The 27,451-nt window shown below is 44.9% G+C and overlaps 1 protein-coding gene across 1 annotated transcript in view; it reads left to right on the top strand.

Annotated features, from left to right (window-relative positions):
• LOC309558540 (uncharacterized protein) overlaps nt 1-27,451 on the top strand; it is a 553,938-nt gene that overhangs the window by 340,996 nt on the left and 185,491 nt on the right. Inside the window, exon 5 of the mRNA XM_082261619.1 lies at nt 20,729-21,085. Within this exon, the coding sequence (XP_082117745.1) occupies nt 20,729-21,085 (357 nt within the window). The remainder of the gene's footprint in view (nt 1-20,728; nt 21,086-27,451) is intronic.

The raw sequence follows: 27,451 nt of genomic DNA on the forward strand, positions 1-27,451 counted from the left end.
GTGGGGACCCTGATGTGAGGGGGGGACTCTGTGGGGACCCTGATGTGAGGGGGGACTCTGTGGGGACCCTGATGTGAGGGGGGGACTCTGTGGGGACCCTGATGTGAGGGGGGGGACTCTGTGGGGACCCTGATGTAAGGTGGGGGGCTCTGGGGTCCCTGATGTAAGGAGGGGGGCTCTCTAAGGACCCTGATGTAAGGAGGGGGGGCTCTTGGGACCCTGATGTCAAGGTTCTACAGTCCTGGGTCTTCTGGACTAAAGTCAGGGATTCAGCACAGTTTTCAGGGATACACAGTGTTCAAGCGTTAGGAAGTGCTGGTCAGCGTCGGCTGGCATCAAGGCAGCGTTAACTGGCATTTTTGCCAAGAGAGTCCCATAGTTGTACAAAGTTGAGCCAAAAGGAGTATCCCACTCATTCCCTTCTCCCATCCCCTACAAATACAATAAAACAAACAAACAAACAAAGATGCCGGAGTTGTCAATGTCTCAGTTCTCACACCCAGGGTCGCAGCTCACATAAACTGGGAAGGTAACCGATAACAATGGCAGACCCACATCAGGCCACAGGCCTGGAAACTGTGATATATATATATATACATACATACATAAATATATAGGTATATATATATTTTAGCAGAGACCCTAGAGAATAAAATTGTGTGTGTTGCAATTTTTTATGTCACACGGTATGTGCACAGCAATTTTCCAAACACAATCAATTTTGTGGGAAAAAATACGCTTTCAAGGAAAAAAATAAAAAACAAAACTGTAAAGTGATCCCAATTTATTTGTATAATGTGAAAGATGATGTTACGTTGAGTAAATAGATACCTAACATGTCACGCTTTAAAATTGCGTCTGCCCGTGGAATGGCGACAAACTATGGTGCTTAAAATTCTCTATAGGCGACATTTAAATGCCTTTACAGGTCACTAGTTTAGAGTTGAAAAGGAAGGCTAGTGCTAGCCTTATTTGTCTCGCTCTGACGTTCACGACAATACCTCACATGTGTGGTCTGATCACTGTGCACATATGCGTGTGTGGGTAAAAATTGCATTCGCATTTGCATGTAAGCCCAGTGGGACACTTTTTTTTTTTTGTATTTATTTTATTTAAAAAAAAATGTTTTTCTTTTTTACATTTTTTTTTGTAATAACTTGAACAACATCGCTTGTGACAGCATGGGTTGTGACAGGTCCTCTTTATGGAGAGATTTGGGGTCTCTTAGACTCCAAATCTCTCCTCTGGCCCCCCATGCAGCTGACCGAGATCGGTCAGATGGACTGCTTTTCTGGCTGCTGGTGGGCAGCTAAACAAAGGGGTGGAACAGGAAGTGACAACAAACTCATCGCTCACGGTTTCCAGGGTTACAGAGAGAGGGGAACAAGGTCAGTTCCTCTCTCTCTGCACCAGGCAGCCATAGCCGCTGACTGCATCATTCCTGGGCAACGCAATGGGCCCGGAGAGCCCGGGAGAGGTGGGGGTGGGCCCCACTTCCGCCACCTGCAGAAGTGATCGAGTGGCTAATTAGCCGCTCAGATCACTTCTGCCTGAAACGAAATTGCCAGCTGCAAACAATGATACCGGGATGATGCCTGTAGGTGCAGACATAATCCCGGTATTACCACTGAAACCAAAGGTTGTGTGGGTACGTCCATTTGAAAAAAACACATGATACAAATGTTATAAATTGAGTTGCAGTTCAGTGAGTAAAATAAGTATTTGATCCCCAAGCAAAACATGACTTAGTACTTGGTGGAGAAACCTTTGTTGGTAAGCACAGAGGTAAGACGTTTCTTGTAGTTAGTGACCAGGTTTGCACACATCTCAGGAGGGATTTTGGTCCACTCTTCTTTACAGATCTTCTCTAAATCCTTAAGGTTTCTTGGCTGTCGCTTGGCAACTCAATGTTTCAACTCCCTCCATAAATTGTCTATAGGATTAATACACCACTCAGGTGGGTCTGTATCCACAGTCCATTGTGGGTGCTGGACCTCAGCTAGCCACCGCAGACAAAGTAACATGGAGGAAATGGCCGCACACTACCAGAAGACTTGATTGAAAACCGAGTTCTTTATGCATGCATATACAAGTACAAGGTACAGTACAAGGGGCTGTACCTTGTATTTGTATATGCACGAATAAGAACTCTGTTTTCAATCAAGTTTTCTGGTGGTGTGCGGCCATTTCCTCCGTATTATAGGAATAAGGTCTGCAGACTGGCTAGGCCACTCCATGACCTTAATGTGTTTCTTCTTGAGCAACTCCTTTGTTGCCTTGGCAGTATGTTTTGGGTCTTTGTCATGCTGAAAGACCCATCCATGACCAATCTTCAGTGTTCTGGCTGAGGGAATAAGGTTCCCATCCAAGATTTTACAATACATGGCTCCATCCATTGACCCCTCAATGGGGCTAAGGTGGTCTTTACCTTTAGCAGAGAAGCAGCCCCACAGCATAATGTTTCCACCTATGTGCTTGACTGTAGGAATGGCGTTCTTAGGGTCATAGTCAGCAGTTTTCTTTCTCCAAACACTACGAGTCCCCTCCTCAAAAAGTGTACAGCCATGCCAATGAACATCTAAATGATTTAGCGAGGGATTGGGAGAAAGTGCTATGGTCAGATGAGAGCAACATTTAGCTCTTTGGCATTAAATCGACTCACTGTGTTTGGAAAAAAGCTGACTATGACCCTAAGAACACCATGCCCACAGTCAAGCACGGAGGTGGAAACATGATGCTTTGGGGCTGTTTCTTTGCTAAAGGTACAGGTCGACTTTGCCGCATTGAAGAACCAATGGACAGGGCCATATATTATAAAATCTTGGATGAGAACCTTCTTCCCTCAGCCAGAACACTGATGATGGGTCAGGGAATGGTCTTCCAGCATGACAATGGCCCAAAACATTCAGCTAAAGCAACAAAGGAGTGGCTTAAGAAGAAGCACATTGAGCTCATGGAGAGGCCTAGTCAGTCTCCAGACCCTGATCCTATAGAAAATGTATGGGGGAGGTGAAACTTCAAGTTGCCAAGAGACAGCTCGAAACCTTAAGGACTTAGGGAAGATCTGAAAAGAAGAGTGGACCAAAATCCCTCCTGAGATGTGTGCAAACCTGGTTGCTAACAAAGGTTTCTCCACCAAGTACTAAGTCATGTTTTGCTTGGGGATTAAATACTTATTTTTTTAACAGGACTGCAACTTAATTTATAGCAATTTTTTAATGTGTTTTTTTTTTTGGGGGGGGGGGGTTATTTTGGGGGGGGGGTTTATTTTTTTTATATACCGTCTCTATCATTTAAAATACACCTTTGATAAAAAATTATAGACCCTTCATTTCTTTGTAAGTGGACAAACTTACAAAATCTGCAGGGGATCAAATAATTATTTTCCCCACTGTATATTAGAAATATCAGATGGCCACACTTGTCATCATGAGAAAGTGAACATTCTTATAACAGATTATCTACAAGATTTTAGAACAGGCATTACTTGTCCTAGAATGACATCTGGTGGCTCAGAGAGTCAAAACTTAAACAAACAACGAGTCAATGGTTACTCGGATGAACCAATGAAAAAAAAGAAGTTCCACCTTATGGGCTAGGCTAATTCTAATTTGTATGAGCTTACCGTTCAGAACTGAATATAGGACAAGTGTAGGAAGCTATCAGAGGAGACACTTCATCCAGGATCACACACACCCATCCATCCACAGGACATCCATACCGAGATCTATCCATCCAGGGAGACACCTCAGGGATGCCAAGACGTAGCTCCAACCTAGCGAGACGCCATTTTGGAAAGGCAGCCATTTTAGAAGCTCCTGTAACGACCATTGTAAGCCAGCATCCATTTTTAAAGGGTAATTATAATACGTTGACATTTTACTAAATCGTTGCTTAGCTTGATAAGCCTATTTATCTATTGCTTATGATACCTAGATTGCTCTCTCCTGATATTATAACCATTTAAATATTTCTTTAATTCTATTTTTGTTTTTCCAATTTTAATTATTTTCTGTTTTTGCGCCATAGCAGCATTCCTTTTTTACGTGGTTTAAGGCTTATTCCTTCTGCAGGAGAATAACTGTTAGACTTCATAAAATTGTCTGACATATTGAGTTACATATGGTTATTTTGTCTACGGGGAGAATGTATATATTGAGTTTAATTTGACAATTGAGTTACATATGGTTATTTTGTCTACGGGGAGAATGTATATATTGAGTTTAATTTGACAATTGAGTTACATATGGTTATTTTGTCTACGGGGAGAATGTATATATTGAGTTTAATTTGATACATTACAATATACAGTACATATATCATAGAGTGTTATAAACAATTTTGTAAAATTGTACTGTCTATGGTGTGACTGTGTCTTATTGAATAAATATTAATTTATTGTCACTAGCCAGTTCGTTGTCACATTGATACTCGTTCTGTTTTTGGTTTAAAATCACTCAAATTAATTAATCGTTCAGGTATTTCCTGACACAAACGTATAACAACAGGAACAGGTGCAGCTAACTTGAATGGATCCCATTCCTACCCTTTCCTCTTCCAGTTTTTGTTCTGATGCAAACAAAAGACTGACACCAAGTCATACCCCTTGAAATGTTCCAGATTTTGTCATGTTATAACCAAAAACATAAATGTAATTTATTTGGGATTTTATGTGCTAGACCAACACAAAGTGGCACATAATAGTGAAGTGGAAGGAAAATTATAAATGGTTTTCAAATTTTTTTTACAAAAAAATATGTGAAAAGCGTGGCGTGCATTTCTATTCAGCCCCCCCCCCCCCCCCCCCACCGAGTCAATACTTTATAGAACCCCCTTTCGCTGCAGTTACAGCTGCAAGTCTTTTTGGGTATGTCTCTATAAGCTTTGCACATGAATACTTTTTCAAGGCACTGTCCTTGCAAGGTTTTATATAAAAAAATATACATTTAATGTTTTAATAAATAATTCAAGGTTGCATTAAAGTGCAAAAAAAAGTGCATTATATCTTAAAAAAAAACAAATCTTAGTTTTGAATAGAGTAGGGAACAGTTGTGACCCCTGTTAGACTCGGTTCACACTACGGCGATCCGACTTAGGGGGCGACCTGTGAAGTCGCGTGCACCACGACTTCGGCACGACTTGCACGGACTTCATAAAATGAATGTCTATGCAAGTCGCTCCAGGTCACCCCGAAATAGTACAGGACCCTTTTTCTAAGTCGGAGCGACTTGTGTCGCTCCTATTAGAACCGGTCCTGTACTACACTATGGGACGCGACGGTGCGTGACTTGTCAAGCTGACCAAGTCGCCTGACAAGTCGTACCAGTGTGAATGGAGACTAAGGCTGTTATTATTTATTTTTTTATTGTTTTGCTGAGTCTTGTAAGGGAGATTTTCCTTTATTTCCTGTCCCATAGACACAAGTGTCCCCATTGGAAAATATTTTCCCACCTCCTGTTCCAGTGACAAGTTATAATGTTTGGATGTTCCCATAATTTTCTCTACTAGAGACAATGGTCACCAGGACTAGTAGTAAGGTAAATCTCTCCAAAAGGGACAGAGATGGCAACAGAAATCTGACAGGGGTTCTGACCCTTCCTTGTGCTAGCCAAAGCTAAACAAAAGGTTCTGACTTTACATACACTAAAATTTGAATACTTTATATTTTATGTCTCCCTCCCCAGTGACTCAATTTCCTTGAGCCGTGATGCATTTCTTGAGCATTACTTTCGTTATAACCTTACTTGTTCATGTATTTCAATAGATGCAGGTTTGAATGTCTTTGCTCCATCCCAACAAAAGTCCCTTGTCACCAATGACACCGCTCTCAACTGCACCTTCTCAGTGGATAAACAGCCAATGGATTTTACTTTACTTGCTGTATCGTGGAGCTTCCAGGAAAAAGTCATCCTCAGATATGATAACAAAGGCCTCACCACCCAAGATCCCAGGATGTCCCTCAATGTGGAATCTCTGGCTGAAGGATGTGCCTCACTACAAATATCCAGAGTGACCATCTCTGATAGGGGCCTCTATGTGTGTACTGTTATATACAGCACTGAAAGCAAGGAGAAGAAGATTTTATTTGGCGTTTTAGGTAAGGACACCAACTGATAAAAATGATAAATGTCAAGTTAATCATTGCTTTTACTTTTACCTTTTAAAGAAAATAAAACTGCTGTACAATTGGTGAAAAGAATAATGTAGGTTCAATCTCTAACTGGACACCACGGCACCCTGATTGAGAAAGGCTGTTCTAATCTATGTAGAGGGGGTAGTGGTCTTTTTGGACATCTTTGAGAGACCACCTAGATGCTGTGTTGGCCGGGTTACACCACTATGGACTGAAACTTGAACCCAAAACTCAACATATTTTCAGGAGTGATCTGAAGTTGCTAGGACACTTCTTATCCAGACATAGTGTACTCCCCAATCCCAAGAAAATAAACCCATACAGGAATGGCTGTAGCCAAAGTCAGAGCTTTTCTGGGGCTGGCAGTATATTATCAATGTTTCATCAAGCATTACTCACACAATTCTGCCTCAATTTAAAAGCTTCTACAAGGGGTAGGCCAGAAGAGAGGCCACATTAAAGTGAAATGGGGAATAGGGACCAAAACAAAATAAAGCATTAGACTTCTTGAAGTAGTAGCTATTGTCGGCACCCCAGGGAGGGTCATCTCTTTTGCCAGTTGCAGTCTACATGCAAACGACTGGAACTCTTCAAACTACAGCTCTTTCAAGCTGAAGCTGTTGGCATTCTTGCAGATAGTCAATGATCTCTTTGCTAAATACCTGACAGGGGCCAAGATCATAATCTGGATGAATAACAGTCTGTTGGTACATGTCCAAACAGCTAAGCTTGGCAACGCTGGGTGGCCCATCTGACAAAGTTCATATTCTCCTTGCATTATCACCCGTGAAAGAAAATAATTCCTTACTTGACTGAAGGTAAGCCTAAGTGTACCCATATGTGAACCTCATGTACTGGAAGACTATAAATGGGTGGAGACACAGAAAGAGAATCAAGTGGTTGCCCCCCTAGTAGAAGCAATATAGATGTGATGGTGACCCAGTGCAAGGGAGAGGTCTAAGCTTTTACCGATGAAAGGTCCTTCTTTTTGTTGGTGACCTTGAAGGTCATACTCTGTAGGGCCTGAGCCCTCTCCATGGCTGGAATAATCTAAACAGAAGTGGGACACTGGGGTGTTCTTTAGATTTTCACCTGGCTAAGGAGACAAGCTATTTTCTAGTTAGTAGAAGAAGTTTGTCGGCACTGTGTGGTCTGTTCAGTGTCTGAGGGGGCTGAGACCCAGATGCCACTGCTGACTTGGCACATGTCTGCCACTAGATGTATTGACCATGGACTTTCTCACACTTAACATGTCAGAAGGTGGGTACCATTACATACTCAGATACCACTTTACAAAGTTTGTAATGGCAGTACAAACCCCTGAGAAGACAACCAAGACTGCTGCCCAGATAGTGTGGAACACTTCGCCTTACTTTATGACTATTGACAGTAGATAAATTCAGGTCAGGGACCCTAATTCGAAAGTGAATTCTTCCAAGAATTGGGTCACTTTCTAAACATTGAGAAATCACACACTACCCTCTATTACCTGCAAGGCAACAGGGCATGAAAGACATGCAACTGTACCCAGAATCCATTGTCAATAACCATTGGAGCATGGTCCGCACACAAGTTTCTGAATACTTCAGCTTCCAGGATTTGGTAGAGGAAGCAACACCTTTCTGAATTTCGACAGTTCTTTAAAGACTGGTAATGGGTAGAATAGGAACTGGAGACTTTAGATTGTGACCTTCAACCTGGGGACAGGCTCTTAATTTGGTACAAAAGTGCACAGCAGAAAAGCATATTATAAACATCATGGGAAAAAGTCCCTAGAGTAGTCTTACAGCAGCTTTTTCTTGCTGTGCCAGTTTATGAAATCCAGAGAGTACCAAGGTATTCGAAGAGAAGAAGAAGAACCAAGATGCCTACAGTGTAGACTCCTCAAGCCCATTGAGACTTACAGAGGAGCTTATGAGAAAAGCACTGAAGAACCTGTCTAAGTTTATGAGCCACAGATGTCTCAATCACTGGATGCCCAATGGGGTTGCCTACTGCTCCCCCACCATGGCTAAAGATGACTATGTATGGTGTGTGAATTTGCAAGGCACAGCAGATACAAGTGGGGTGCAGTGTGACCCTCTATGCTCACTTTGTTCTGCAGCGGACATGGGCCACTCTCCACAATCCCCTGGGCTCCCAACATCCCCCTGCACTCGCAGATCTACATAGGGGATATAAATCTTACTGTTTCTCACCCTCAGTCTGTTTGGAGCACAATAGCATACAGAAGACCCAATTCCTACAGAGAGCCCTCTGCCTACTATCTACAGAGTACTGAGCCTCTATCGGGATGGTTTTGCACCTACAGACATTTGCTTGGGTTTTCTGACAAGAGACTCTTTCTACCGCATTCCTTTAAGCTGATCAGAGTGGCCCTTCAGCACCCCCAACCCTACCCCTCGAGATTCCAGATACAGCCAACCCCCTGTGAGATAGGCATTGTCTCCAGGAAAATGCAAGTAGACATTTGTGCCTTACAGCTGATTTATCATGTTTACTCTCTGTAATTTGTTTTTGAATTTCTCAGAGACTACTATACAGTGTTGAAACCTAGGGGTTGTTTTACTAACACTAGACAGTGCAAAATATGGCGCAGCTCCAATTAGCTTTCAAGTTTTTTTGTCAAAGCTTAACCGCTTGCTGACCGCCGCAAGTACATATTCTGCGGCGGTCAGCCCCTCACAGGCAAAGTGACGTATATAAACGTCACTAGCCTGTGAGGCTCTGGGGAGCGAGCGCGCGCCGCCGCCAGCGCGCTCTTACTCCCGCGCGGTCACGGACCCCCCCGCGCGTGTGACCGGCGGACCCGATGTCCGCCGGTCACTCGGCGATCGTCGGGGGAGAGGGAGAAAGGCAGGCAGCTTGTGTAAACAAGCTGCCTGTCATTCTCCCCTGTGTAGAAACACCAATCATACGGTTCTACTATGTAGGACCGTTGATCAGTGTTCCTACAGCTCAAGCCACAGCCAATCACAGTTAGAATCACGCCCCTAGGGACACACACAGCCCCTCCCTCTCATATAAAGTTAACCCCTTCACTGCCAGTGTCATTTTACAGTAACAGTGCATATGTATAGCACTGATTACTGTAGAAATGTCACTGGTAACCCCAAAAGTGTCAAAAATGTCAGTCAAGGGTCCGATCTGTCCGCCCCAATGTCGCAGTACCGCAAAAAAAATCGCAGATCGCCGCCATTACGTGTTAAAAAAAAAAACCACAAAAATGACAAAAATCTTTCCCTTTGTTAGTAAATGCGATAACTTTTGCGCAAACCAATCAAAATACGCTTTTTGCGTTTTTTTTTTTTACCAAACATATGTAGCAGAAAACAAATTGGCCGAAAATGTTAAAAAATTTTGATTTTTACTTTTTTTTTTGGGGAATTTCATATAAAAAAAATGTGAAAAATATTGTTATTTTTGCAAAATTGACGCTCTTTTTTTGTTTATAGCGCGTGATCAAAAAATCGCACAGGTGATCAAATACCACCAAAAGAAAGCTCTGTTTGTGGGAAAAAAAGGACGTCAAATTTGTTTAGGTACAGAGTCGCATGACCGGGCAATTGTCCGTTAAAGTCACGCAGTGCCGAATCGCAAAATACCCCCTGGTCTTTTAGCAGCCAAATCCTCTGGGGCTTAAGTGGTTAAAGTTTGTACTCTCCAGTTTTAGCAAATCAATCCCCTAATATATTATTTAAAGCGGAGTTCCGGGCACAGAAATCATTTTTCAACAAACATACCCCCAGGACAGTCAGGGCTAGTACATTCCACAATGGATAGCCTCTGATCTGTCCCGGTTCGCACTTACCTTTTAGAAGAAATACTCACTTATAAAATTTCTTCCACAGCGTTTCCATCTCTCTTATGGGCAGCTGAAGCCGGCGCGGTCCTCTTCGGCGTCTTCTTCCGCGTCTTCTTCTCCCAGAATGCGCCTGCACCGGCCCCTCTCGTCACTTCCCGTGCTGCGCGGCATGCCCAGAAGCTGTTTAGCAGGGGAATGCGGCGTCGCCCTGAAGTGACGAGCGGGGCTGGTGCCGTCGCATTGATTCCTGGGAGCGACGACGTTCAGCTCCCAGGAATCAGTGCAAGCCCGGAAGTGACGGCGGAGCCGCGGCACAGAGGGAGGAAGTAAAGACTAGGTGAGTATCTTCGATCTTCAATTACAAGGTGAGTAAATAAAAAAAAAAAACCTAACTATCCAATTCCTTTTCAGGTGAAGGGGAACAAGCGGACGGGCACAAAAAAAAATATCGATTTTGTGCCCGGAACTCCGCTTTAAACACTGCTTTTAGTGGCTCTTGTTTTTGTGACAACTTCAGAATTTGTTGTACATTGGTGATTTCTGTATACACCATGTAGGCAAGGTTAGTCTTGGTTACGACTAAGCGGAAGACTCCGTGAAACGCGTCAACCGCCGTGCTCCCCTTTTCCCCCCCATGTCTCCGACTGTTTTGGTTTCATCTTGGATGATTTTATCTTTTTGCCTGCAAAATAAATTTGGATTTTAACTTTTTGCATCTTCAACCGGTTGTGCGGCTTTTTGTGCTCTTCCATTTAGTCTTACCCTGCACTCATTTAATGAACGTCTAGTTACTGTTACTCCTTGTGTAATCAATTAGCTGATTCCTCGCCATTACACATGTAAATCCCACTTCGTAAACTGTATCTGTGTTCCCTGCAGCCAAACCTCTACTATCCGTATTTAGTACGAAAGTCCTGAGAAATATAGAGAACACTCTGACCTGTAATGCTACTGGATTCTTCCCCCCGGACATATGGATAACTTGGCATGGAAAGGGTGAGGTGCTGGAAAATCAAGTAATGGGAAAACCACAAAGGTATAAAGATGAAACATATCATGTGAACAGCACCGTCACAATCACACCGACCAATGATGACCAAAACCAAATATTCTCCTGTAGAGTCCAACATGACTCTCTACGAGAACCTCTGCAGAAGGACTTCCAGCTCATCTATGAAGGTATGAATAATTATCCACTCCTCATGTCAAACATTTTATTTCAAATTAAGTTTGCCCGGAACTGTGTATCATCCACCCCTTGTAAACCCTTTACTCCTTGTTTTGACCCTAATTCTAAGGGTGGGAGACAGGGACAGAGTGAAGAGTGAAGGATGGGCTGGAAGAGAGAGAAGGGTAATAGACCAGACATTAACATTTGTCGGGGGGCGGACGTACAGGGGTCGCCATGGCGACCGGGACCCATGCTGCAGGGGGCCTGAGAGGGCCCCCTGTATGTATAGAGATGAGGAGCGGCAAGCGGAGCTGAGACCGGAGCTCCACGATCCTCCCGAGAGAGCTGATCGTAGTGATGTCCAGTTCATGAACGAATCGTTCTTTTGAATCGATTCTTTTCAGTGAACCGGATGACTCGGTTCTTCTTACTGAACGAGTCGGTATGAAACTTCAGTATTCAGTGAAGGAGAGCTGGCCTGGGCTGATGGTAATATGATCCTAGAGTGAGGAGATCAGCTCCTCCCTCTAACCAATCAGCTAATTTTAATTTCATTTTATAAGGCTGCATTCACATGTCAGCTTATAATCGCGGGCAGAACCGCCGCGGTTCCGCCCGCGATTCGGAGATTTATTGCAAATCGCGGGACGCCTAGCGTTGCCCGTTGATTTGCAATAGCCCCCCAAACGCCGAGCGATGTTGCCGCGATTTACGCCCGCCGAATCGCGGCAACATCGCGCAAACTAAATCGCGGGACGCAATACGCTCCAAAGAAGCTCTTGTACTTTTTTGGAGCGTATTGCGTCCCGCGATTTTGTTTGCGCGATGTTGCCGCGATTCGGCGGGCGTAAATCGCGGCAACATCGCTTGGCGTTTGGGGGGCTATTGCAAATCAACGGGCAATGCTAGGCATCCTGCGATTTGCAATAAATCTCCGAATCGCGGGCGGAACCGCGGCGGTTCTGCCCGCGATTATAAGCTGACATGTGAATGCAGCCTTACTGTGGCCGAAGTACCCACACACAGTAATAAAATCTGATCGTTATTCCTGTGAAGTTGGCCCATCAGAATGCAGTTCACATGCACAGAAACCTGCTTTAAATGTATACAGCTGTCACCTGAAGTCCTGAACGTGATAATGCTGGCTAATCTGACAGTGTATCAGACATCCCAAGTCTCCCGCGACTTGCGGGAGTCTCCCGCCTTTGACCAGCGGCCCACGGACACCCGCAAGTGCCGTGTGATCTCCCGGCTGCCACAGGAGACTTATGCCCAACGCTGTATCTTGGCCTAGGCCGACAAGGCCCAGGCCTAGGGCGGCACTTTCCAGGGGGGCGTCACCAAAAGATGCCCCTGGGTCTTATAAGGGTGGACTGGGTCATGAGTAAAATCTGTCTGGCGCCCCCAAAAAGCCCCATATCATACATGGGAGGTCAGTGTATATATAATATTTGGGGGTCATTGTATATATAATACAATGGGGGTCAATGTATATATAATACATGGGGGTCAGTGTGTATATATAATACATGGGGGTCAGTGTGTATATATAATACAATGGGGGTCAATGTATATATAATACATGGGGGTCAATGTGTATATATAATACATGGGGGTCAGTGTGTATATATAATACATGGGGGTCAATGTGTATATATAATATTTGGGGGTCATTGTATATATAATACAATGGGGGTCAGTGTGTGTGTATATATAATACATGGGGGTCAGTGTGTATATATAATACATGGGGGTCAGTGTGTATATATAATACATGGGGGTCAGTGTGTATATATAATACATGGGGGTCAATGTGTATATATAATACATGGGGGTCAGTGTGTATATATAATACATGGGGGTCAATGTGTATATAAAATAAAATGGGGGTCAATGTATATATAATACATGGGGGTCAGTGTGTATATATAATACAATGGGGGTCAATGTGTATATATAATACATTGGGGTCAGTGTGTATATATAATACATTGGGGTCAGTGTGTATATATAATACATGGGGGTCAGTGTATATATAATATATTGGGGTCCAGTGTATATTTAATACATGGGTTGGTGGGAGGGGGGGATCAGTGTGTATATATAGCACATTGGGGTCAGTGTATATATAATATATGGGGGGTCAGTGTATATTTAATACATGGGTTGGTGGGAGGGGAGGATAAGTGTATATATAACACATAGGGGTCAGTGTATATATAATATATGGGGGGGTCAGTGTATATATAATACATGGGGTGATGGGGAGGCAGTGAATAATAAATGAGGGGATCAGGGGGCGGTCCACCAGTTTGCCTGCCTGCAAGGAGAACTGGGGGCTTCAATAATAATAACAGATGAAGGGGTGTATCTTAAACAGGAAGGGGTGGGACAAATTTATATGGGGGGGGGGGGGCATCATTTTAGTCTTGCCTAGGGAAGCACAAAACCAAAATACACCACTGCTTATGCCCCATACACACGTGCAGATTATCTGAAGACTTTTGTCTGCAGACTTACCAAAGCCATATAATATGAGGTCAAACCTAAACACTTTCAATTTGTATGCAATCCGGCAGGCCCTTGCACTACATAGAAAAGGTAAATCTGAAGACAAAAGTCTTCAGATAATCTGCACGTGTGTACGGGGCATAAGGATGGAGCCGAACGCTGCAGCCGGACAATGACGTCACCGCTGTGAGCCGACTGACACTCTGATGGTATGGGATGGCTTGGTCCAAGCATCACACAGTGCCTTCAGTAGCCGAGTGTGGTCTGTCCCATACCATTGGATTGTCGGTCGGCTCACAGCAGTGATGTCATCCTCCAGCTGCAGCACTCGGCTCCATCACCGTCGGTCTCCCCTCCGCCTCTTTGCCTGGACAGAGCCCTTCCTGTTTCTACAAGATGATCGCTGGAAGTCCCCCATGGTATGTTACACAGTCCACTGGGGTTAGCATTACAAGGAACAAGTTGTCCTTTTTCCACCATTCACTCCCAGCCTTTTTGAGACAGCTACAGGATTGGCTCCTATTCGGCTCTATCCACTGACCAGAACACTCGGCTTGTCTTAAAGGGTCAGTGAAGCAGAAACACATGACAGTATTATTATTTTAACTGTTTCCCTTGTTCATCTTAATAAACTGTTCATTTTTTTACTTTATTTGCATTGGCATTAGTATTTTTTTTATCACAGCCCCAAGCGCCTCCGTGTGAGAGACTCTGTAGTGTGTTTTTTCCTAGCATCCTCGGTCCCGGGGTTGATCCTCTCTGGCAGCTATAGGCACAAGAAACTGTCACTACACTTCTTGGCGCTTAGTCTCTTTTTTTGGGTTTTAGATACAGGAAGCAGCGGCTCTGCTCTCTACTGCAGCCGCTGCTTCCTCCAGCAGTGCCCGCATGACCAGTATTACCTGCCAGCATTATCCGCCAGCAGTAACTGCCAGCACTAACCACCAGCATTACCCACACCAGCAGTACCCGCCAGCAGTAACCACTAGCAGTCTGCAAAATAAGTAGAAAAGGCACGTGCATTAGCGTGTGTAAATTGTTGCAATATATTTTTTAATAACTAGTTCTGTTTTGTCATAATATGTAATATCCTTGCAGGGGGGGGGGGGGGGGGCGGCGCAGGAAGGGCGCAGCGGCGCCGGGGGGGAGCGGCGGCGCGCGGGGGGGGGAGCGGCGGCGCGCGGGGGGAAAGTGCGGCGTGGAGTGCCACCTCCCTGAAATGAGTTTTGGCAGGTTGGGATGTCTGGTGTATTGTGTCTGACACATACCGTAGGCTTGAGAGAGCTCTGAGGAGCCAAGAAGGAGTTAAATCAAAGAAAACATCCCCAGAGAGCTGCCGAACATATGAGTCACTCCTCTGATTCAGCTCATTTGTATAGAGTTCAGTCAGAGCTTCGGTTCACTGCTTGTCAGTAGACTCAGCAAGTGAACCGAAGATTCGATTCAATGAATCGGTTCATTTCAGTGAGTGACTCGAAATGAACCGATTCACTTCAAAGAGTCGAACTTCCCATCACTAACCTGATCGTGATTACATTAGAAAAAATGGAAAGTGAAAACATAGTGTGCTGTGCTCTCTGCCTCCCCCTACAGTGCAATACCGGCCGGCAGGAAGTTACAGGAAGGAAGGTACAGTCCTCTCTGCTGTTTTTAAAAAGGCTTTTCTGTATGTATGTAATGTATGTATGTATGTTATGTATGTTATGTATGTAATGTATGTATGTTATGTATGTTATGTATGTTATGTATGTTATGTTATGTATGTATGCATGTGTGTGTATGTATGTAATGTATGTATGTAATGTATGTATGTATGTATGTATGTATGTATGTATGTATGTATGTATGTATGTATGTATGTTATGTATGTATGCATGTGTGTGTATGTATGTATTGTATGTATGTATGTAATGTATGTATGTATGTGTGTATGTATGTTATGTATGTATGAATGTAATGTATGTATGTTATGTATGTATGTATGTAATGTATGTATGTATGTGTGTGTATGTATGTATTGTATGTATGTATGTATGTAATGTATGTATGTGTGTATGTATGTTATGTATGTATGTAATGTAATGTATGTATGTATGTATGTATGTTATGTATGTATGTATGTAATGTATGTATGTATGTGTGTGTATGTATGTTATGTATGTATGTAATGTATGTAATGTATGTATGTATGTGTGTATGTATGTTATGTATGTATGTATGTATGTAATGTATGTATGTATGTATGTATGTATGTATGTATGTATGTATGTGTATGTATGTATGTAATGTATGTATGTATGCATGTGTGTGTATGTATGTGTGTATGTATGTATGTATGTGATGTATGTATGTGTGTATGTATGTATGTATGTAATGTATGTATGTATGCATGTGTGTGTATGTAATGTATGTATGCATGTGTGTGTATGTATGTATTGTATGTTTGTGTGTATGTATGTTATGTATGTATGTTATGTATGTATGTATGTATGTATGTATGTATGTGTATGTATGTATGTATGTATGTTATGTATGTATGTATGTGTATGTATGTATGTATGTATGTAATGTATGTATGTATGCATGTATGTAATGTATGTATGTATGTATGTATATATGCATGTGTGTGTATGTATGTGTGTATGTATGTATATATGCATGTGTGTGTATGTATGTATGTATGTATGTATGCATGTGCGTGTATGTATGTATGTAATGTATGTATGTATGTATGTGTATGTGTGTATGTATGTATGTATGTATGTGTGTGTTTATATGTGTGTGCATATGTGCATCTATATATGTATGTGTATGTATGTATGTATGTATGTGTGTGTATGTATGTAATGTGTGTATGTATGTAATGTATGTGTGTGTATGTATGTAATGTATGTGTGTGTATGTATGTAATGTATGTATGTATGTATGTATGTATGTGTGTATTATGTAATGTATGTGTGTGTAATGTATGTATGTGTGTATGTATGTAATGTATGTATGTATGTATGTATGTATGTGTGTATGTATGTCATGTATGTGTGTGTATGTAATGTATGTATGTGTGTGTATGTATGTAATGTATGTATGTATGTATGTATGTATGTAATGTATGTGTGTGTATGTAATGTATGCATGTGTGTGTATGTATGTATGTGTGTGTATGTATGTATGTAATGTATGTATGTATGTATGTATGTATGTATGTATGTATGTATGTGTGTGTATGTATGTAATGTATGTATGTATGTATGTATGTATGTATGTGTGTGTTTATATGTGTGTGCATATGTGCATCTATATATGTATGTGTGTGCATGTATGTATGTTTGTGTGTTTATATGTGTATGGATATATGTACGTGTGTGTGCTTATTTAAGGGTACATGCCGGTTGTGTGGGGGACACTTATCATCTAGGAAGCAATGTGTGATGTGCTTGTCATCTGGGAGGCGTTGTGTGTGCGGGCACCAATCCTGGGGAGGTGCTCTGAGTGGGGAGCTTGTCAACTGTGGAGTGCTGTGTGTGGGCTGCTTGTTCTAATAGGGGTGCTATCTATGTGTGGGGAACACTTATCATCTGGGAGATCTTGTCAGCTGTGTGTAGGACACTTATCATCTGGGAAGTGATGTGTGTGGGGCTCTTGTCATCTGGGGGTGTTTTGTGTGCATGGCGCATATCATGGGGGGTGCTGTGAGTGGGGAGCTTGTCAGCTGTCAGGTGCTCCGTGTGTGTATATGTGCTTATATATGAGTATGTATATGTGTGTGTATGTGTGTACATGTGCGTTTATGAGTGTATGTGTGCACATTACTTTTAATCCTGACCCCATATATGTGTACAATCAGAAGTAATTTTTTTTTCAGGTTGTTCATAGTACCAGCATGAAAATGCTATTTCTCTGAAAAGCGATCCATACTCATATCGCTTTTCAGAGGCATTTCACAGGCGGTGAAAAGGCAATATGTTGCTTCCTCACCGCCTGTTTTAACCCCCTAATGCAGGGGTGGGGAACCTGCGGCCCGCACAATCATTGCGTCCAACCCCCCCCCCCCTGTTCCGCTGAGCCTGTGTATGCCAGCGGAGCTGTCAGAAGGAGCCAATGGCTCCATCCTGACAGTGTGAGTCACAGAAAAGCTTCAGAAAAGGGAGGACCCGGGAACCAGAGCAGTGCGCCCCGAGCCCACCCATTTGTGTGACAATAGCGAATGAAAATTCACTATTGTCACACGGATCCTCCTCCTGGCCAATCAGGAAGCGCGTCCAAGACCCACTTCCTGATTGGCCGAAAGGCGAACACATGCCATTGGTTGAGGAAGAGGCGGGAGGACTCAAGGAGAAGCCGCCGCTGCAGGTAAGTGCACTGGCTTTCTGCATTGAAAGGGGGCACGCTGTGGTCAGTCTGCATTGAAAGGGGGCATGCTGTGGTCAGTCTGCATTGAAAGGGGGCACACAGTGGTCAGTTTGCATTGAAAGGGGGGCACGCAGTGGTCACTCTGCATTGATGGGGACAGGCTGTGGTCAGTCTGCATTGAAAGGGGGCACGCTGTGGTCACTCTGCATTGATGGGGACAGGCTGTGGTCGGTCTGCATTGAAAGGAGGAATGCTGTGGTCACTCTGCATTGATGGGGGCACGCTGTGGTCACTCTGCATTGATGGGGGCACGCTGTGGTCACTCTGCATTGATGGGGGCATGCTGTGGTCAGTCTGCATTGAAAGGGGGCACGCTGTGGTCAGTCTGCATTGAAAGGGGGCATGCTGTGGTCAGTCTGCATTGAAAGGGGGCACGCTGTGGTCACTCTGCATTAAAAGGGGGCACGCTGTGGTCACTCTGCATTAAAAGGGGGAACGCTGTGGTCACTCTGCATTGAAAGGGGGCACAAACATTGCACTTGTGACCGGCCCTGGCATTTTGCCACCAGGCTGGGAGGGAAGGGCCCCGTCCGGGGGGCCCTTTATGGTTTCTTGCATCGGGGCCCTGAAGGTTCTAGTTACGCCACTGCATTTGTCCCTGTCTCCCACCCTTAGAATAAGGGTATAAATAAGTTAGGAGTAAAGAGTTGACAAGGGGTAGATGCAAAGTGATGTGATTAGTCAAGTTGGGGACTTGATGTCACAGTGGAGGCAAGTCTTAATGGTGCCAAATATTGTAACACTTTTATCAACTTCTTTGAGTGTTGTGTTAAATGGAAATACAAAAAAAAAAAAAAACATAATTTAATTTAATGAGAATTTAAATGATAGGTAGATCCTTTACCCACTCCCCATTTTAACACAACGCAGAGAGGTTTTAAATATCCTTTTTATTGTTTTTGTAAAGAGGTCTGTGACTGATAATCACCTCTGCTTAATAGGGGTGAGAGTAAAGCCTTCTTCTGGCAATCCACAGCTTGCTAAATACAAGACCAATCTATTCCATTTCCTATTATGCTAGGTTGTCACGTACCTGGTCAGAGGAGAAAGTGCTGATAGGGCTTCCCTTGCAGAGCGCCCCTGAAGGTGATAACAGGGAGTGCTATGCTTAAAGAAGCAGGGGTTGTTAGCTGCGACAGACTGAAGAGTTGAGGAGATGTCCACTGGGTGATGGCTGACAAGCAGGATGTTCCTGGGCAGGGGTTCCTTGGGAGTACCACATGAGACTTGGCAGAAGAGAGAGCCTGGAGCAGAGTCAGGAGCCAAGCCAGTAGTCATACACGGAATATCAGCCAGAGGTAAAAGCAGCAAGCAGAATCAGGTGTAAGCTTGGGTCATACACTGGTAATCAGGCAACAGCGGAGTCAGAAGAGCAAGCCAGAGGTCATACACGGATCAGCGAGCAGAAGCGAAGTCAACAGAACAAGCCGAGGGTCAAAGCCAGGAATAAAGACAAGACAGGTCAAAGGCAAGTCAGGGCGGTAACAGGAGATCCAATAATAGCAGGAACTCAGGAACACACCGGGGAGCTGAAGATCATCCAGCAACTAGTGGCTCATGCTGCTGGCTTTAAATGGCCATGTGCCATAGCCCACATTTGTGCCCACTGCTGTTCGTTCCCGTGCACACATGCACATTTGCATTGGCAAATTCTATGTGCCAATTTGCTATACCGCTGGGCATTAGCAGATTTGCCAGATTTGCCAGTTCTTCCGCGAACCATTCTCTGACATAGGTGTTGCAAGTGTATCACTAGACAGTGAGTCTCCATACAGAAACTACTGCCAATCAGTACAGGGAAGGCTAAAATGTGGGCCTGTCAGTTGGTGATGTTACAGGCCAACTACAGGACTGCCGGCTCGCTGTGCTTTGCACAGTGTCTTGCTATTCCCTATCAAAGATGGTTTGTGCGTATCTGTCAATGCTACAATGGGTCTTAACCATTGCATAGCTTTGACAGGAAAGAAAAGGAGTCTGCAGAGGAAATAAGAAATTGGAACGTTATAATTTACAATTGATTGATTTTTTTTTTTCATGCCTACATACATTTTTAGGAAGGCAGAACTCTCATAGTTATGGTGAAGCTTGGGAATTTGTTCATGTGATGTGTATAAGCCTGAACGGTGAAAAGTGGCTGGTGATGGCTGGTATGGGTAGAAACCAACTGTCTGTGAGTTTGGGGGGGGGGGGGTGCTGTCAAAGACCTGCTTCGTTTGATCAATGTGATTTATATAATAAACTTCACAATCTTTAATAACATTATGGTGATCTTAACAGTAATTTATATTTAATTAAAGCTGGGGGCCAAAATATTCCAAAAAGTAACACTAGTGTTCTTTTTTATGTGGGCTATTAGGTAATTTGCCAGGGGATGTAAGATCGTTCCTTCATCTCTTTCAACTGTAGAGGATGTCTTAAGAAAACACTTTCTTTTTTTATCATTATCTTATTTTACAGATATGGAAACATTACCCAGTGTGGTCACTTTGCTCTGTATTATTCTGGTTTTGATAACAATATTCGTTGGGATTGGGATTTTTTTGTGGAATCGAAAATGCAGAAAAATAGGTAATACATGTTAAAACTCTGTACATTTTTGTACTTTCAGGTACAAAATGTATATCAGTGTACCCTGTGTCCTTTCTTACTAAATGTAATTGTTGCCACTTGCCAGTATGGGAACAAATATGTTTTGCAGATATGGGAACTTTCACAGTAATGGACATTGAAGGTCCCAAGAAGCTGATAATTGGAGAAGAAACATCTCTATACTGTAGAGCCACCAACTGCCCAGAGAACACGAGTGTGACTTGGCTGGAGAAGAGAGAAAAACAAGTCTATGAGATCCCAGAGTCCCATGGAGGAGATAAGGAGGAAGAGGAGAGACTGATGGACACACAGTATGGGGTCATATCATGTAGAGATGGACCAAACTACACATCTTCACTGAAGTTCAGACCCAGTGTGACCAAACACAAAGATGTGACCTTCATCTGTAGATATAGCTGTGGGAAACAGAAGAAAGAGAAAACATTTTACTGCAGAGCTATTTATGGTGAGGCGTGTCTATTAATACATCCATGGCTTTTGTTCATTGTTATGCATTGATCGTGTAATATAGGAAAAATACTGTCCAATTACCAATGGTATTTTTATGTGAGATAACTGTAATGTAATGAAGTACATTTAGTGTATGTAGCACCCTCCTAGGTAGGTACTAGAAAGAGAGAGTATATTTTTGGATTCTTTCTGCTTACCAGAGGGATTGCCAGGTAAAACTATATTGTTCTCTGCCTACCAGAGAGCAGGATCTGCTAGTGAGGTCTGCTCATTGTGCTCAGTAGGGATGAGCTTCAAGTTCGAGTCGAGGCTAAGTTCGACTCGAACATGGCTCGTTCGATCATTCGTCAAATGACATAATAGTAGGAAATCCGAGTTTCCCATTATGCATGTGTGGCGCGCGTGCTGCACATTATGTGATTGGCCTAAGCATGCACCCTGACCTCATGCTTTGGCCAACAGATCTCTTCCATGATTGGGCTAATGGCAGGCTGCCTTTATCTAAAAAGGGGCCAAGTACACACCCCACACTACATAAAGGGCTGCTCGCGCAGCCGCAGCTTGTAGTGTCATTGTGCGGCGTTCAGAGAGGGACAGGCACGCGATTCAGGCAGGGACAGAGTAGTTTTATTTTTAGTCAGACAGTGCAGGGAGACATTTCTAGCAGTGCAGGGAGGGCGAGGTTCCTGTGTAGGTAGGGACAGATTGATTTCTTAACATCATATCAGACAGTATAGTGCCAGTGAGTGAGTAGCAGTGTAGGGAGGGCCAAGGTTCCTGCTTTAGGTAGGGATAGACTGATTTCTTTACATCATATCAGACAGTGTATTGAGGGCCAAGGTTCCTGTCTGAGGGATAGATTAATTTCTTTACATCAGATACCAGTACCAGTATTGTTTATCGGTCAGTTTCTGCAATATTCTAAAATCTTTATAAACATCATTCCAGAGATCTACGGCAGTAACCTTTGCGCTCAGTTGGGGTTGCATTTATAGGGGGGTCACATACCTGTGTGAATACACATCATTCCATAGATCTACGGCAGTAACCTTTCTGCTCAGTTGGGGTTTTATCTATAGGGATGACAGATCATCCATCTATAGGATTATAGATTACATCAGATATAAGTGAGAGTATTGATAATCGGTCACTTGCGTACATCTATAACCACCACAGCTCATCTATAGGGCTAGCAATTACATTATATCAGGTCATTGAGTATCTATTGTTCAGTTGTGTATACCCTATATTGATCTGTATCAACATCATGTCCAAAAGGCCGATAAGGAGAGGCCGATGCTCACAGGCCATGAAAAGAGGGCAAGCGGCCTCTGTGTCGATTGTGAAAAGTGGTGGTCACAGTCGACATAGTGCATCCTCTGCAGGCAGAGCACGCCCGTCCTTTCTTTCCGGGGCTGCCCGTGCTATTCATCCACAAGATGTGGAAGAGTTGGTGAGTGGATCAATAAGCCATCCTCATCCTCCTCTTCCTCTGACACCCACGCTCCCTGTAGCTTGCCTTCCACCGCAGCTGCCAAAGCGGCCCGTTCCACAGGCTCCTTCTCCACAGCTACTGCTTCAGTTGCCCCACCATTATGCACAGAGGAGTCACCGGAACTATTCGATCATAGTGTCAGTGTCATGCTCCTGGATGATGCGCAGCAATTTGACAGCTGTGATGTTGTTTCCCAGGTTGATGAAGGGAATAACATGAGCCTAGAGAGAGAGGGTGACAACGACGGACAAGAGACCAGCAGCCATGTTGCCACAGATGAAGCATATTGCCAAGTTTACTCCAGTGACGAGGAGGGAGGGGATGATGAGGTCACTGACCGTACTTGGGTGCCTGACAGGATAGAAGAGGAGGAGGAGGGGGAGGATGAGGAGGATGCACAACTGCAATAAGGCAGTATGTGCTCCATGGGCTGGCCTAGCAGTAGCTAACCTATTGCGTCACAGCACAGAGCTCCACAGGTGCAGGGTGCTGCAAAATCCCTGCGGACTCCAAAAAGTTCATTAGTGTAGGCATTTTTCAGCACCTGTGCAGTAGACCGCAGCGTTGCTGTTTGCAGCATCTGTCTAAAGTGGATCAAGCACGGCCAGAACACCAGCTGATTGGGCACCACATGCTTGACAAGGCATATGACTTCCTGCCATGCAGTCCGTTGGCAACAGCACCTGAAAGAGTCACCATATCAAAACAAGCATACATCACCTTGCTCCGCATCTGCGATCTCTAACCCTACTATACCTCATGCCTTCTCAAATACCAGCATTGAGAGGGATGATGGTATGGCAATGAGTGGCACAGAGAGTTGCACCCAATCTGCTAGCAGTACACCTCCGCTTGATTTGAGCATCAGGCAAATTTCACTACCCCAGTATTTGAACCATAGAAAGAAATACTGTCCCAGCCATCCACGCGCATAGCGTCTTAATGCTAGCTTTGCCAAATTGCTAGCATTACATTTGCTGCATTTTTTAGCTGGTAGACTCGCCTCCCTTTCGCAAATTTGTGGAATGTGCTGCACCACAGTGGCAGGTCCCAATTACTTTTCGCGTAAGGCCATTCCGGCTCTCTACCTTCATGTGAAAGGTAGTGTTTTGGCCTCCTTGGACAAAGCGGTCAGCAGGAAGGTGCACATTACTGCTGACTTGGTCCAGCAGGCATGGACAGGGACGTTACATTTCTTTCACTGTGCACTGGGTAACTCTGCTGGCAGCTGGGAAGGATGCAGTACAGGGTTCGGTGCTGGAGCTTGTTTTGCCAGCACACCTCCAAAAAGCTGGTACTGGTTCTGCCACATCTGGCTACTCCACCACCACCTCCTCCTCTTCCTCCATGTCCTCTTCTGCGCAATTGTCCTCTGCAGGAGCAACGGTCCCTAAGCGTTCAAGGGACTATGCAAGCAGTCAGGCTAAAAGATGCCATGCTGTGCTTCAGTTGGTCTGTCTAGGGGCTAGGAGTCACACCGGTGCAGAGATTCTGTCAGCTCTGCAAGGGCAGGCTCAGAGATGGTTGACGCCATGAGAGCTTGAGCCAGGAATGGTTGTATGCGATAATGGCACCAACCTTCTCTCCGCCCTCCGACAGGGACACTTGACACATGTTCCATGCTTGGCACACGTTCTGAATCTGGTGGTGCAGCGTTTCTTGGGCAGATACCCGGGCTTCCAAGATCTCCTGAGGCAGGCCAGGAAAGTCTGTGGCCATTTTCGCTTTTCGTTAAATGCCAGTGCTATCTTATCTGACATTCAACAGGAATTCAACCTGCCCATCAACCGCCTCATTTGTGACATGCCCACCATGTGGAACTCATTGTTGGCAATGCTGCAGCGGCTGCACACGCAGCAGAGGGCCATCAATGAGTACCTGTGTGAGTATGGCGCAAGGACAGGTTCAGGGGAGCTTGGCTTTTTTTCGCCACGCCAGTGGCTATTGATTAAGGATGCGTGCATCGTCCTGTCACCATTTAAAGGAGGCCACTCGGATGGTGAGCCCGGACGATGCATGCATCAGTGACACTGTCCCGCTAGTCTACCTGCTGGAGCACACACTGTGTGGAATCATGGACAGGGCACTTGAGGCAGAACAGCGGCAGGAAGAGGAGGACTTCCTTTCCTCACAAGGCCCCCTTTATGCAGATATCATTCCTGCAGGGCCACAAAACACACAGGAGGAAGAGGAGGATGAGGATTTTGGGAGCATGGATGTAGAGGAAGAGGATAGGATACAGCAGTCTTCAAGGGATGGTTTTGATTCCCCAGAAACCCCAGGAGTTGTACGTGGTTGGGGAGAGGTTGCTCCTGCTGACAATGTCATCCTTAGTGACCCAGAGGACTCAGAAGCTCATGCCTCCTCCAACTTACGTTGCATGGGCTCCCTGATTCTGCAAAGCCTGCGAAAGGACCCGAGGATTCGTGCTATCAAGGAGAGGGATCATTACTGGTTGGCAACCCTTCTTGATCTACGTTACAAGGGTAAAGTTGCAGAGCTCACCCTGCCTTCACAGAGGGAGCAGAGGATGAGCATCTTGAGGAGGCCTTGAAGAAAAAATTGTGTAACGTCTTTCCAGACCCTGGGAGGTCAATATTCTCCGGACGTGTTTCTGAGGCATCGTTCAGCCAAAAAAGAAGCAGTGGAGAAGGCGGCCGGCTGAGCGATGCCTTTAAACAGTTCTTCTGTCCTCAGCAGCACCCAGGACTATTATGTTTAAGCAACCATCACCAGCATCTCTATCATATGGTGCATGATTATCTAGGTGCAAGAGCAGACTTGGAGACCTTTCCAGCTGCACATCCACTTGCTTACTGGGTCTTGAGGATGGACCACTGGCCAGAACTTGCTCCATGTGCAATGGAGCTACTGGCCTGTCCTGCTTCCAGTGTGCTTTCCGAATTGACGTTCAGTGCCGCTGGAGGTTTTGTGACGGACAAAAGAGTGCGTCTGTCCACAGACTCTGTTGATCAGCTGACTTTCATCAAAATGAACCAGTCCTGGATCAACAAGAGCTATCAGGCCCCTGATGCTGATGTAACACATTGAATTTGCTAGGAGTTTGCCATCCATTGAAGACTGCATATGCTGCCTATCCTATTCATTTACCTTGATTCTGCTACCTTTCAACAATGTTTTTGGTTTAGGTCACTACTAGGGTTGAGCGGACACCTAGATGTCCGTGTTCGACGGGTTCGGCCGAACTTTAAAAAAAAGTCCGGGTCCGTGTCCCGGACTTTTACCGAACTTTTCCCGGACACCGAACCCCATTGAAGTCAATGGGGACCCGAACTTTAAGGCACTAAAATGGCTCTAAAACACCAAAGGAAAGGGCTAGAGTGCTGCAAATGGCAGCAAAACGTAATTAAGAGCATGGCAAGTGCTCTGCAAACAAATGTGGATAGGGAAATAACTTAAAACAACAAAAAAAAACAGAAAAATAAAACAATGTTCTTCTTCATCTCTGAAGGACGAGGCCCATATGGAGTAGGAGGGAGGTTGAGGTGGTGGTGGATGTGGCGGTGACATAGGCGTGCGCACAGGGTGTGCTGGGTGTGCCTGGGCACACCCTAATCACCTAGGGCACATAGCATTGCCAGTGAGGAGATGGGAAAGATCTCCCTGGGACCTGCTCTGCTCTATTTCTCCTTGCCTACAGGTACATGGCCCCGATACATTACTCTCCCTGCTGGCAAACACATGCATGTGTATTTCAACTTTGGGGTGCACACCTTAATGCAATAGGCTGCGCACACCTATGGGCGGTGTAGGTGGAAGCGGCGGTGGAGGAGGACCAGGGCCGGATTAACAGCATCATGGGCTTGGTGCTGAGGATTTTGAAGGGCCTTAAGGGCCGTGCCTTGCCATGCACCCAGAGGAGGAAGGGTGCAGCCATGCATGCCTAATTCAACATGGGATGCTGTCTCTGAAGCCCATAAACACATCCATGCATCGCCAACTGTCCCTCCTTGTCCGGCCTTCACGTTGTGTGGGGAGGTTCTGAGGGTGCTGCCTGGGGAAGCGAGCATAGAAGCCAGACTTCTGTGTTTACAAGTGACAGAAGAGCGGTAACAGTGAATATGGCCAACCCGGGGCCTATATAAAAGGTAGGGGCCTGGAGCTGCAGCTCCAATAGCCCCTACATTAATCTGGCCCTGAGGAGGAGGACGAGGTAGCCAACACTGCTTCTTTTCAAAAATTTTAAATGAGGGTACACCCCAAAAGAGTGAGAAAGAGCAAAAATGGAACAATGGGTGGGTAAGGTCGGTATCCATTGCTATTCTGCATAAGGTACGGAAAAGTCCCGTGGGATCCATGCCTGGTTCATTTTAATGAACGTGAGCTTGTCCACATTGTCTCTGGACAGGCGGCTGCGCTTGTCTGTTATAACGCCCCCAGCCGTGCTAAATACCCGTTCAGATAATACACTGGCTGCAGGGCACGCCAGCACCTCCAAGGCGTAAAGGGCAAGCTCAGGCCATGTGCCCAATTTGGAGACCCAGAAGTTGAAGGGGGCAGACCCGTCATTCACTACATGTAGGCGTGTGCACACATACTGCTCCACCATGTTGGTAAAATGCTGCCTCCTGCTAAGACGTTCCATCTGAGCTGCTGGTGCTGCTGTTTGTTGTGGCGTGCTGACAAAGCTTTTCCACATTTCGGCCATGCTAACCCTGCCTTCTGAGGTGCTGGCGGTGCCCTGGTTGCGTTGGCGACCTCCTCCTCCTCCTCCTCTGCCTTGTGCTTCCACTGTGGCCCCGCTGTCAGATGGGAATGCCAGCAGCATGGCGTCTACCAGCGTGCGCTTGTACTCGCGCATCTTGCGATCGCGCTCCAGTGAGTGAATTAAGGACGGTACTTTGT

This window comes from Pelophylax lessonae (assembly GCF_965119305.1).
Source record: "Pelophylax lessonae genome assembly, chromosome: 6".
Taxonomy (NCBI): Eukaryota; Metazoa; Chordata; class Amphibia; order Anura; family Ranidae; genus Pelophylax; species Pelophylax lessonae.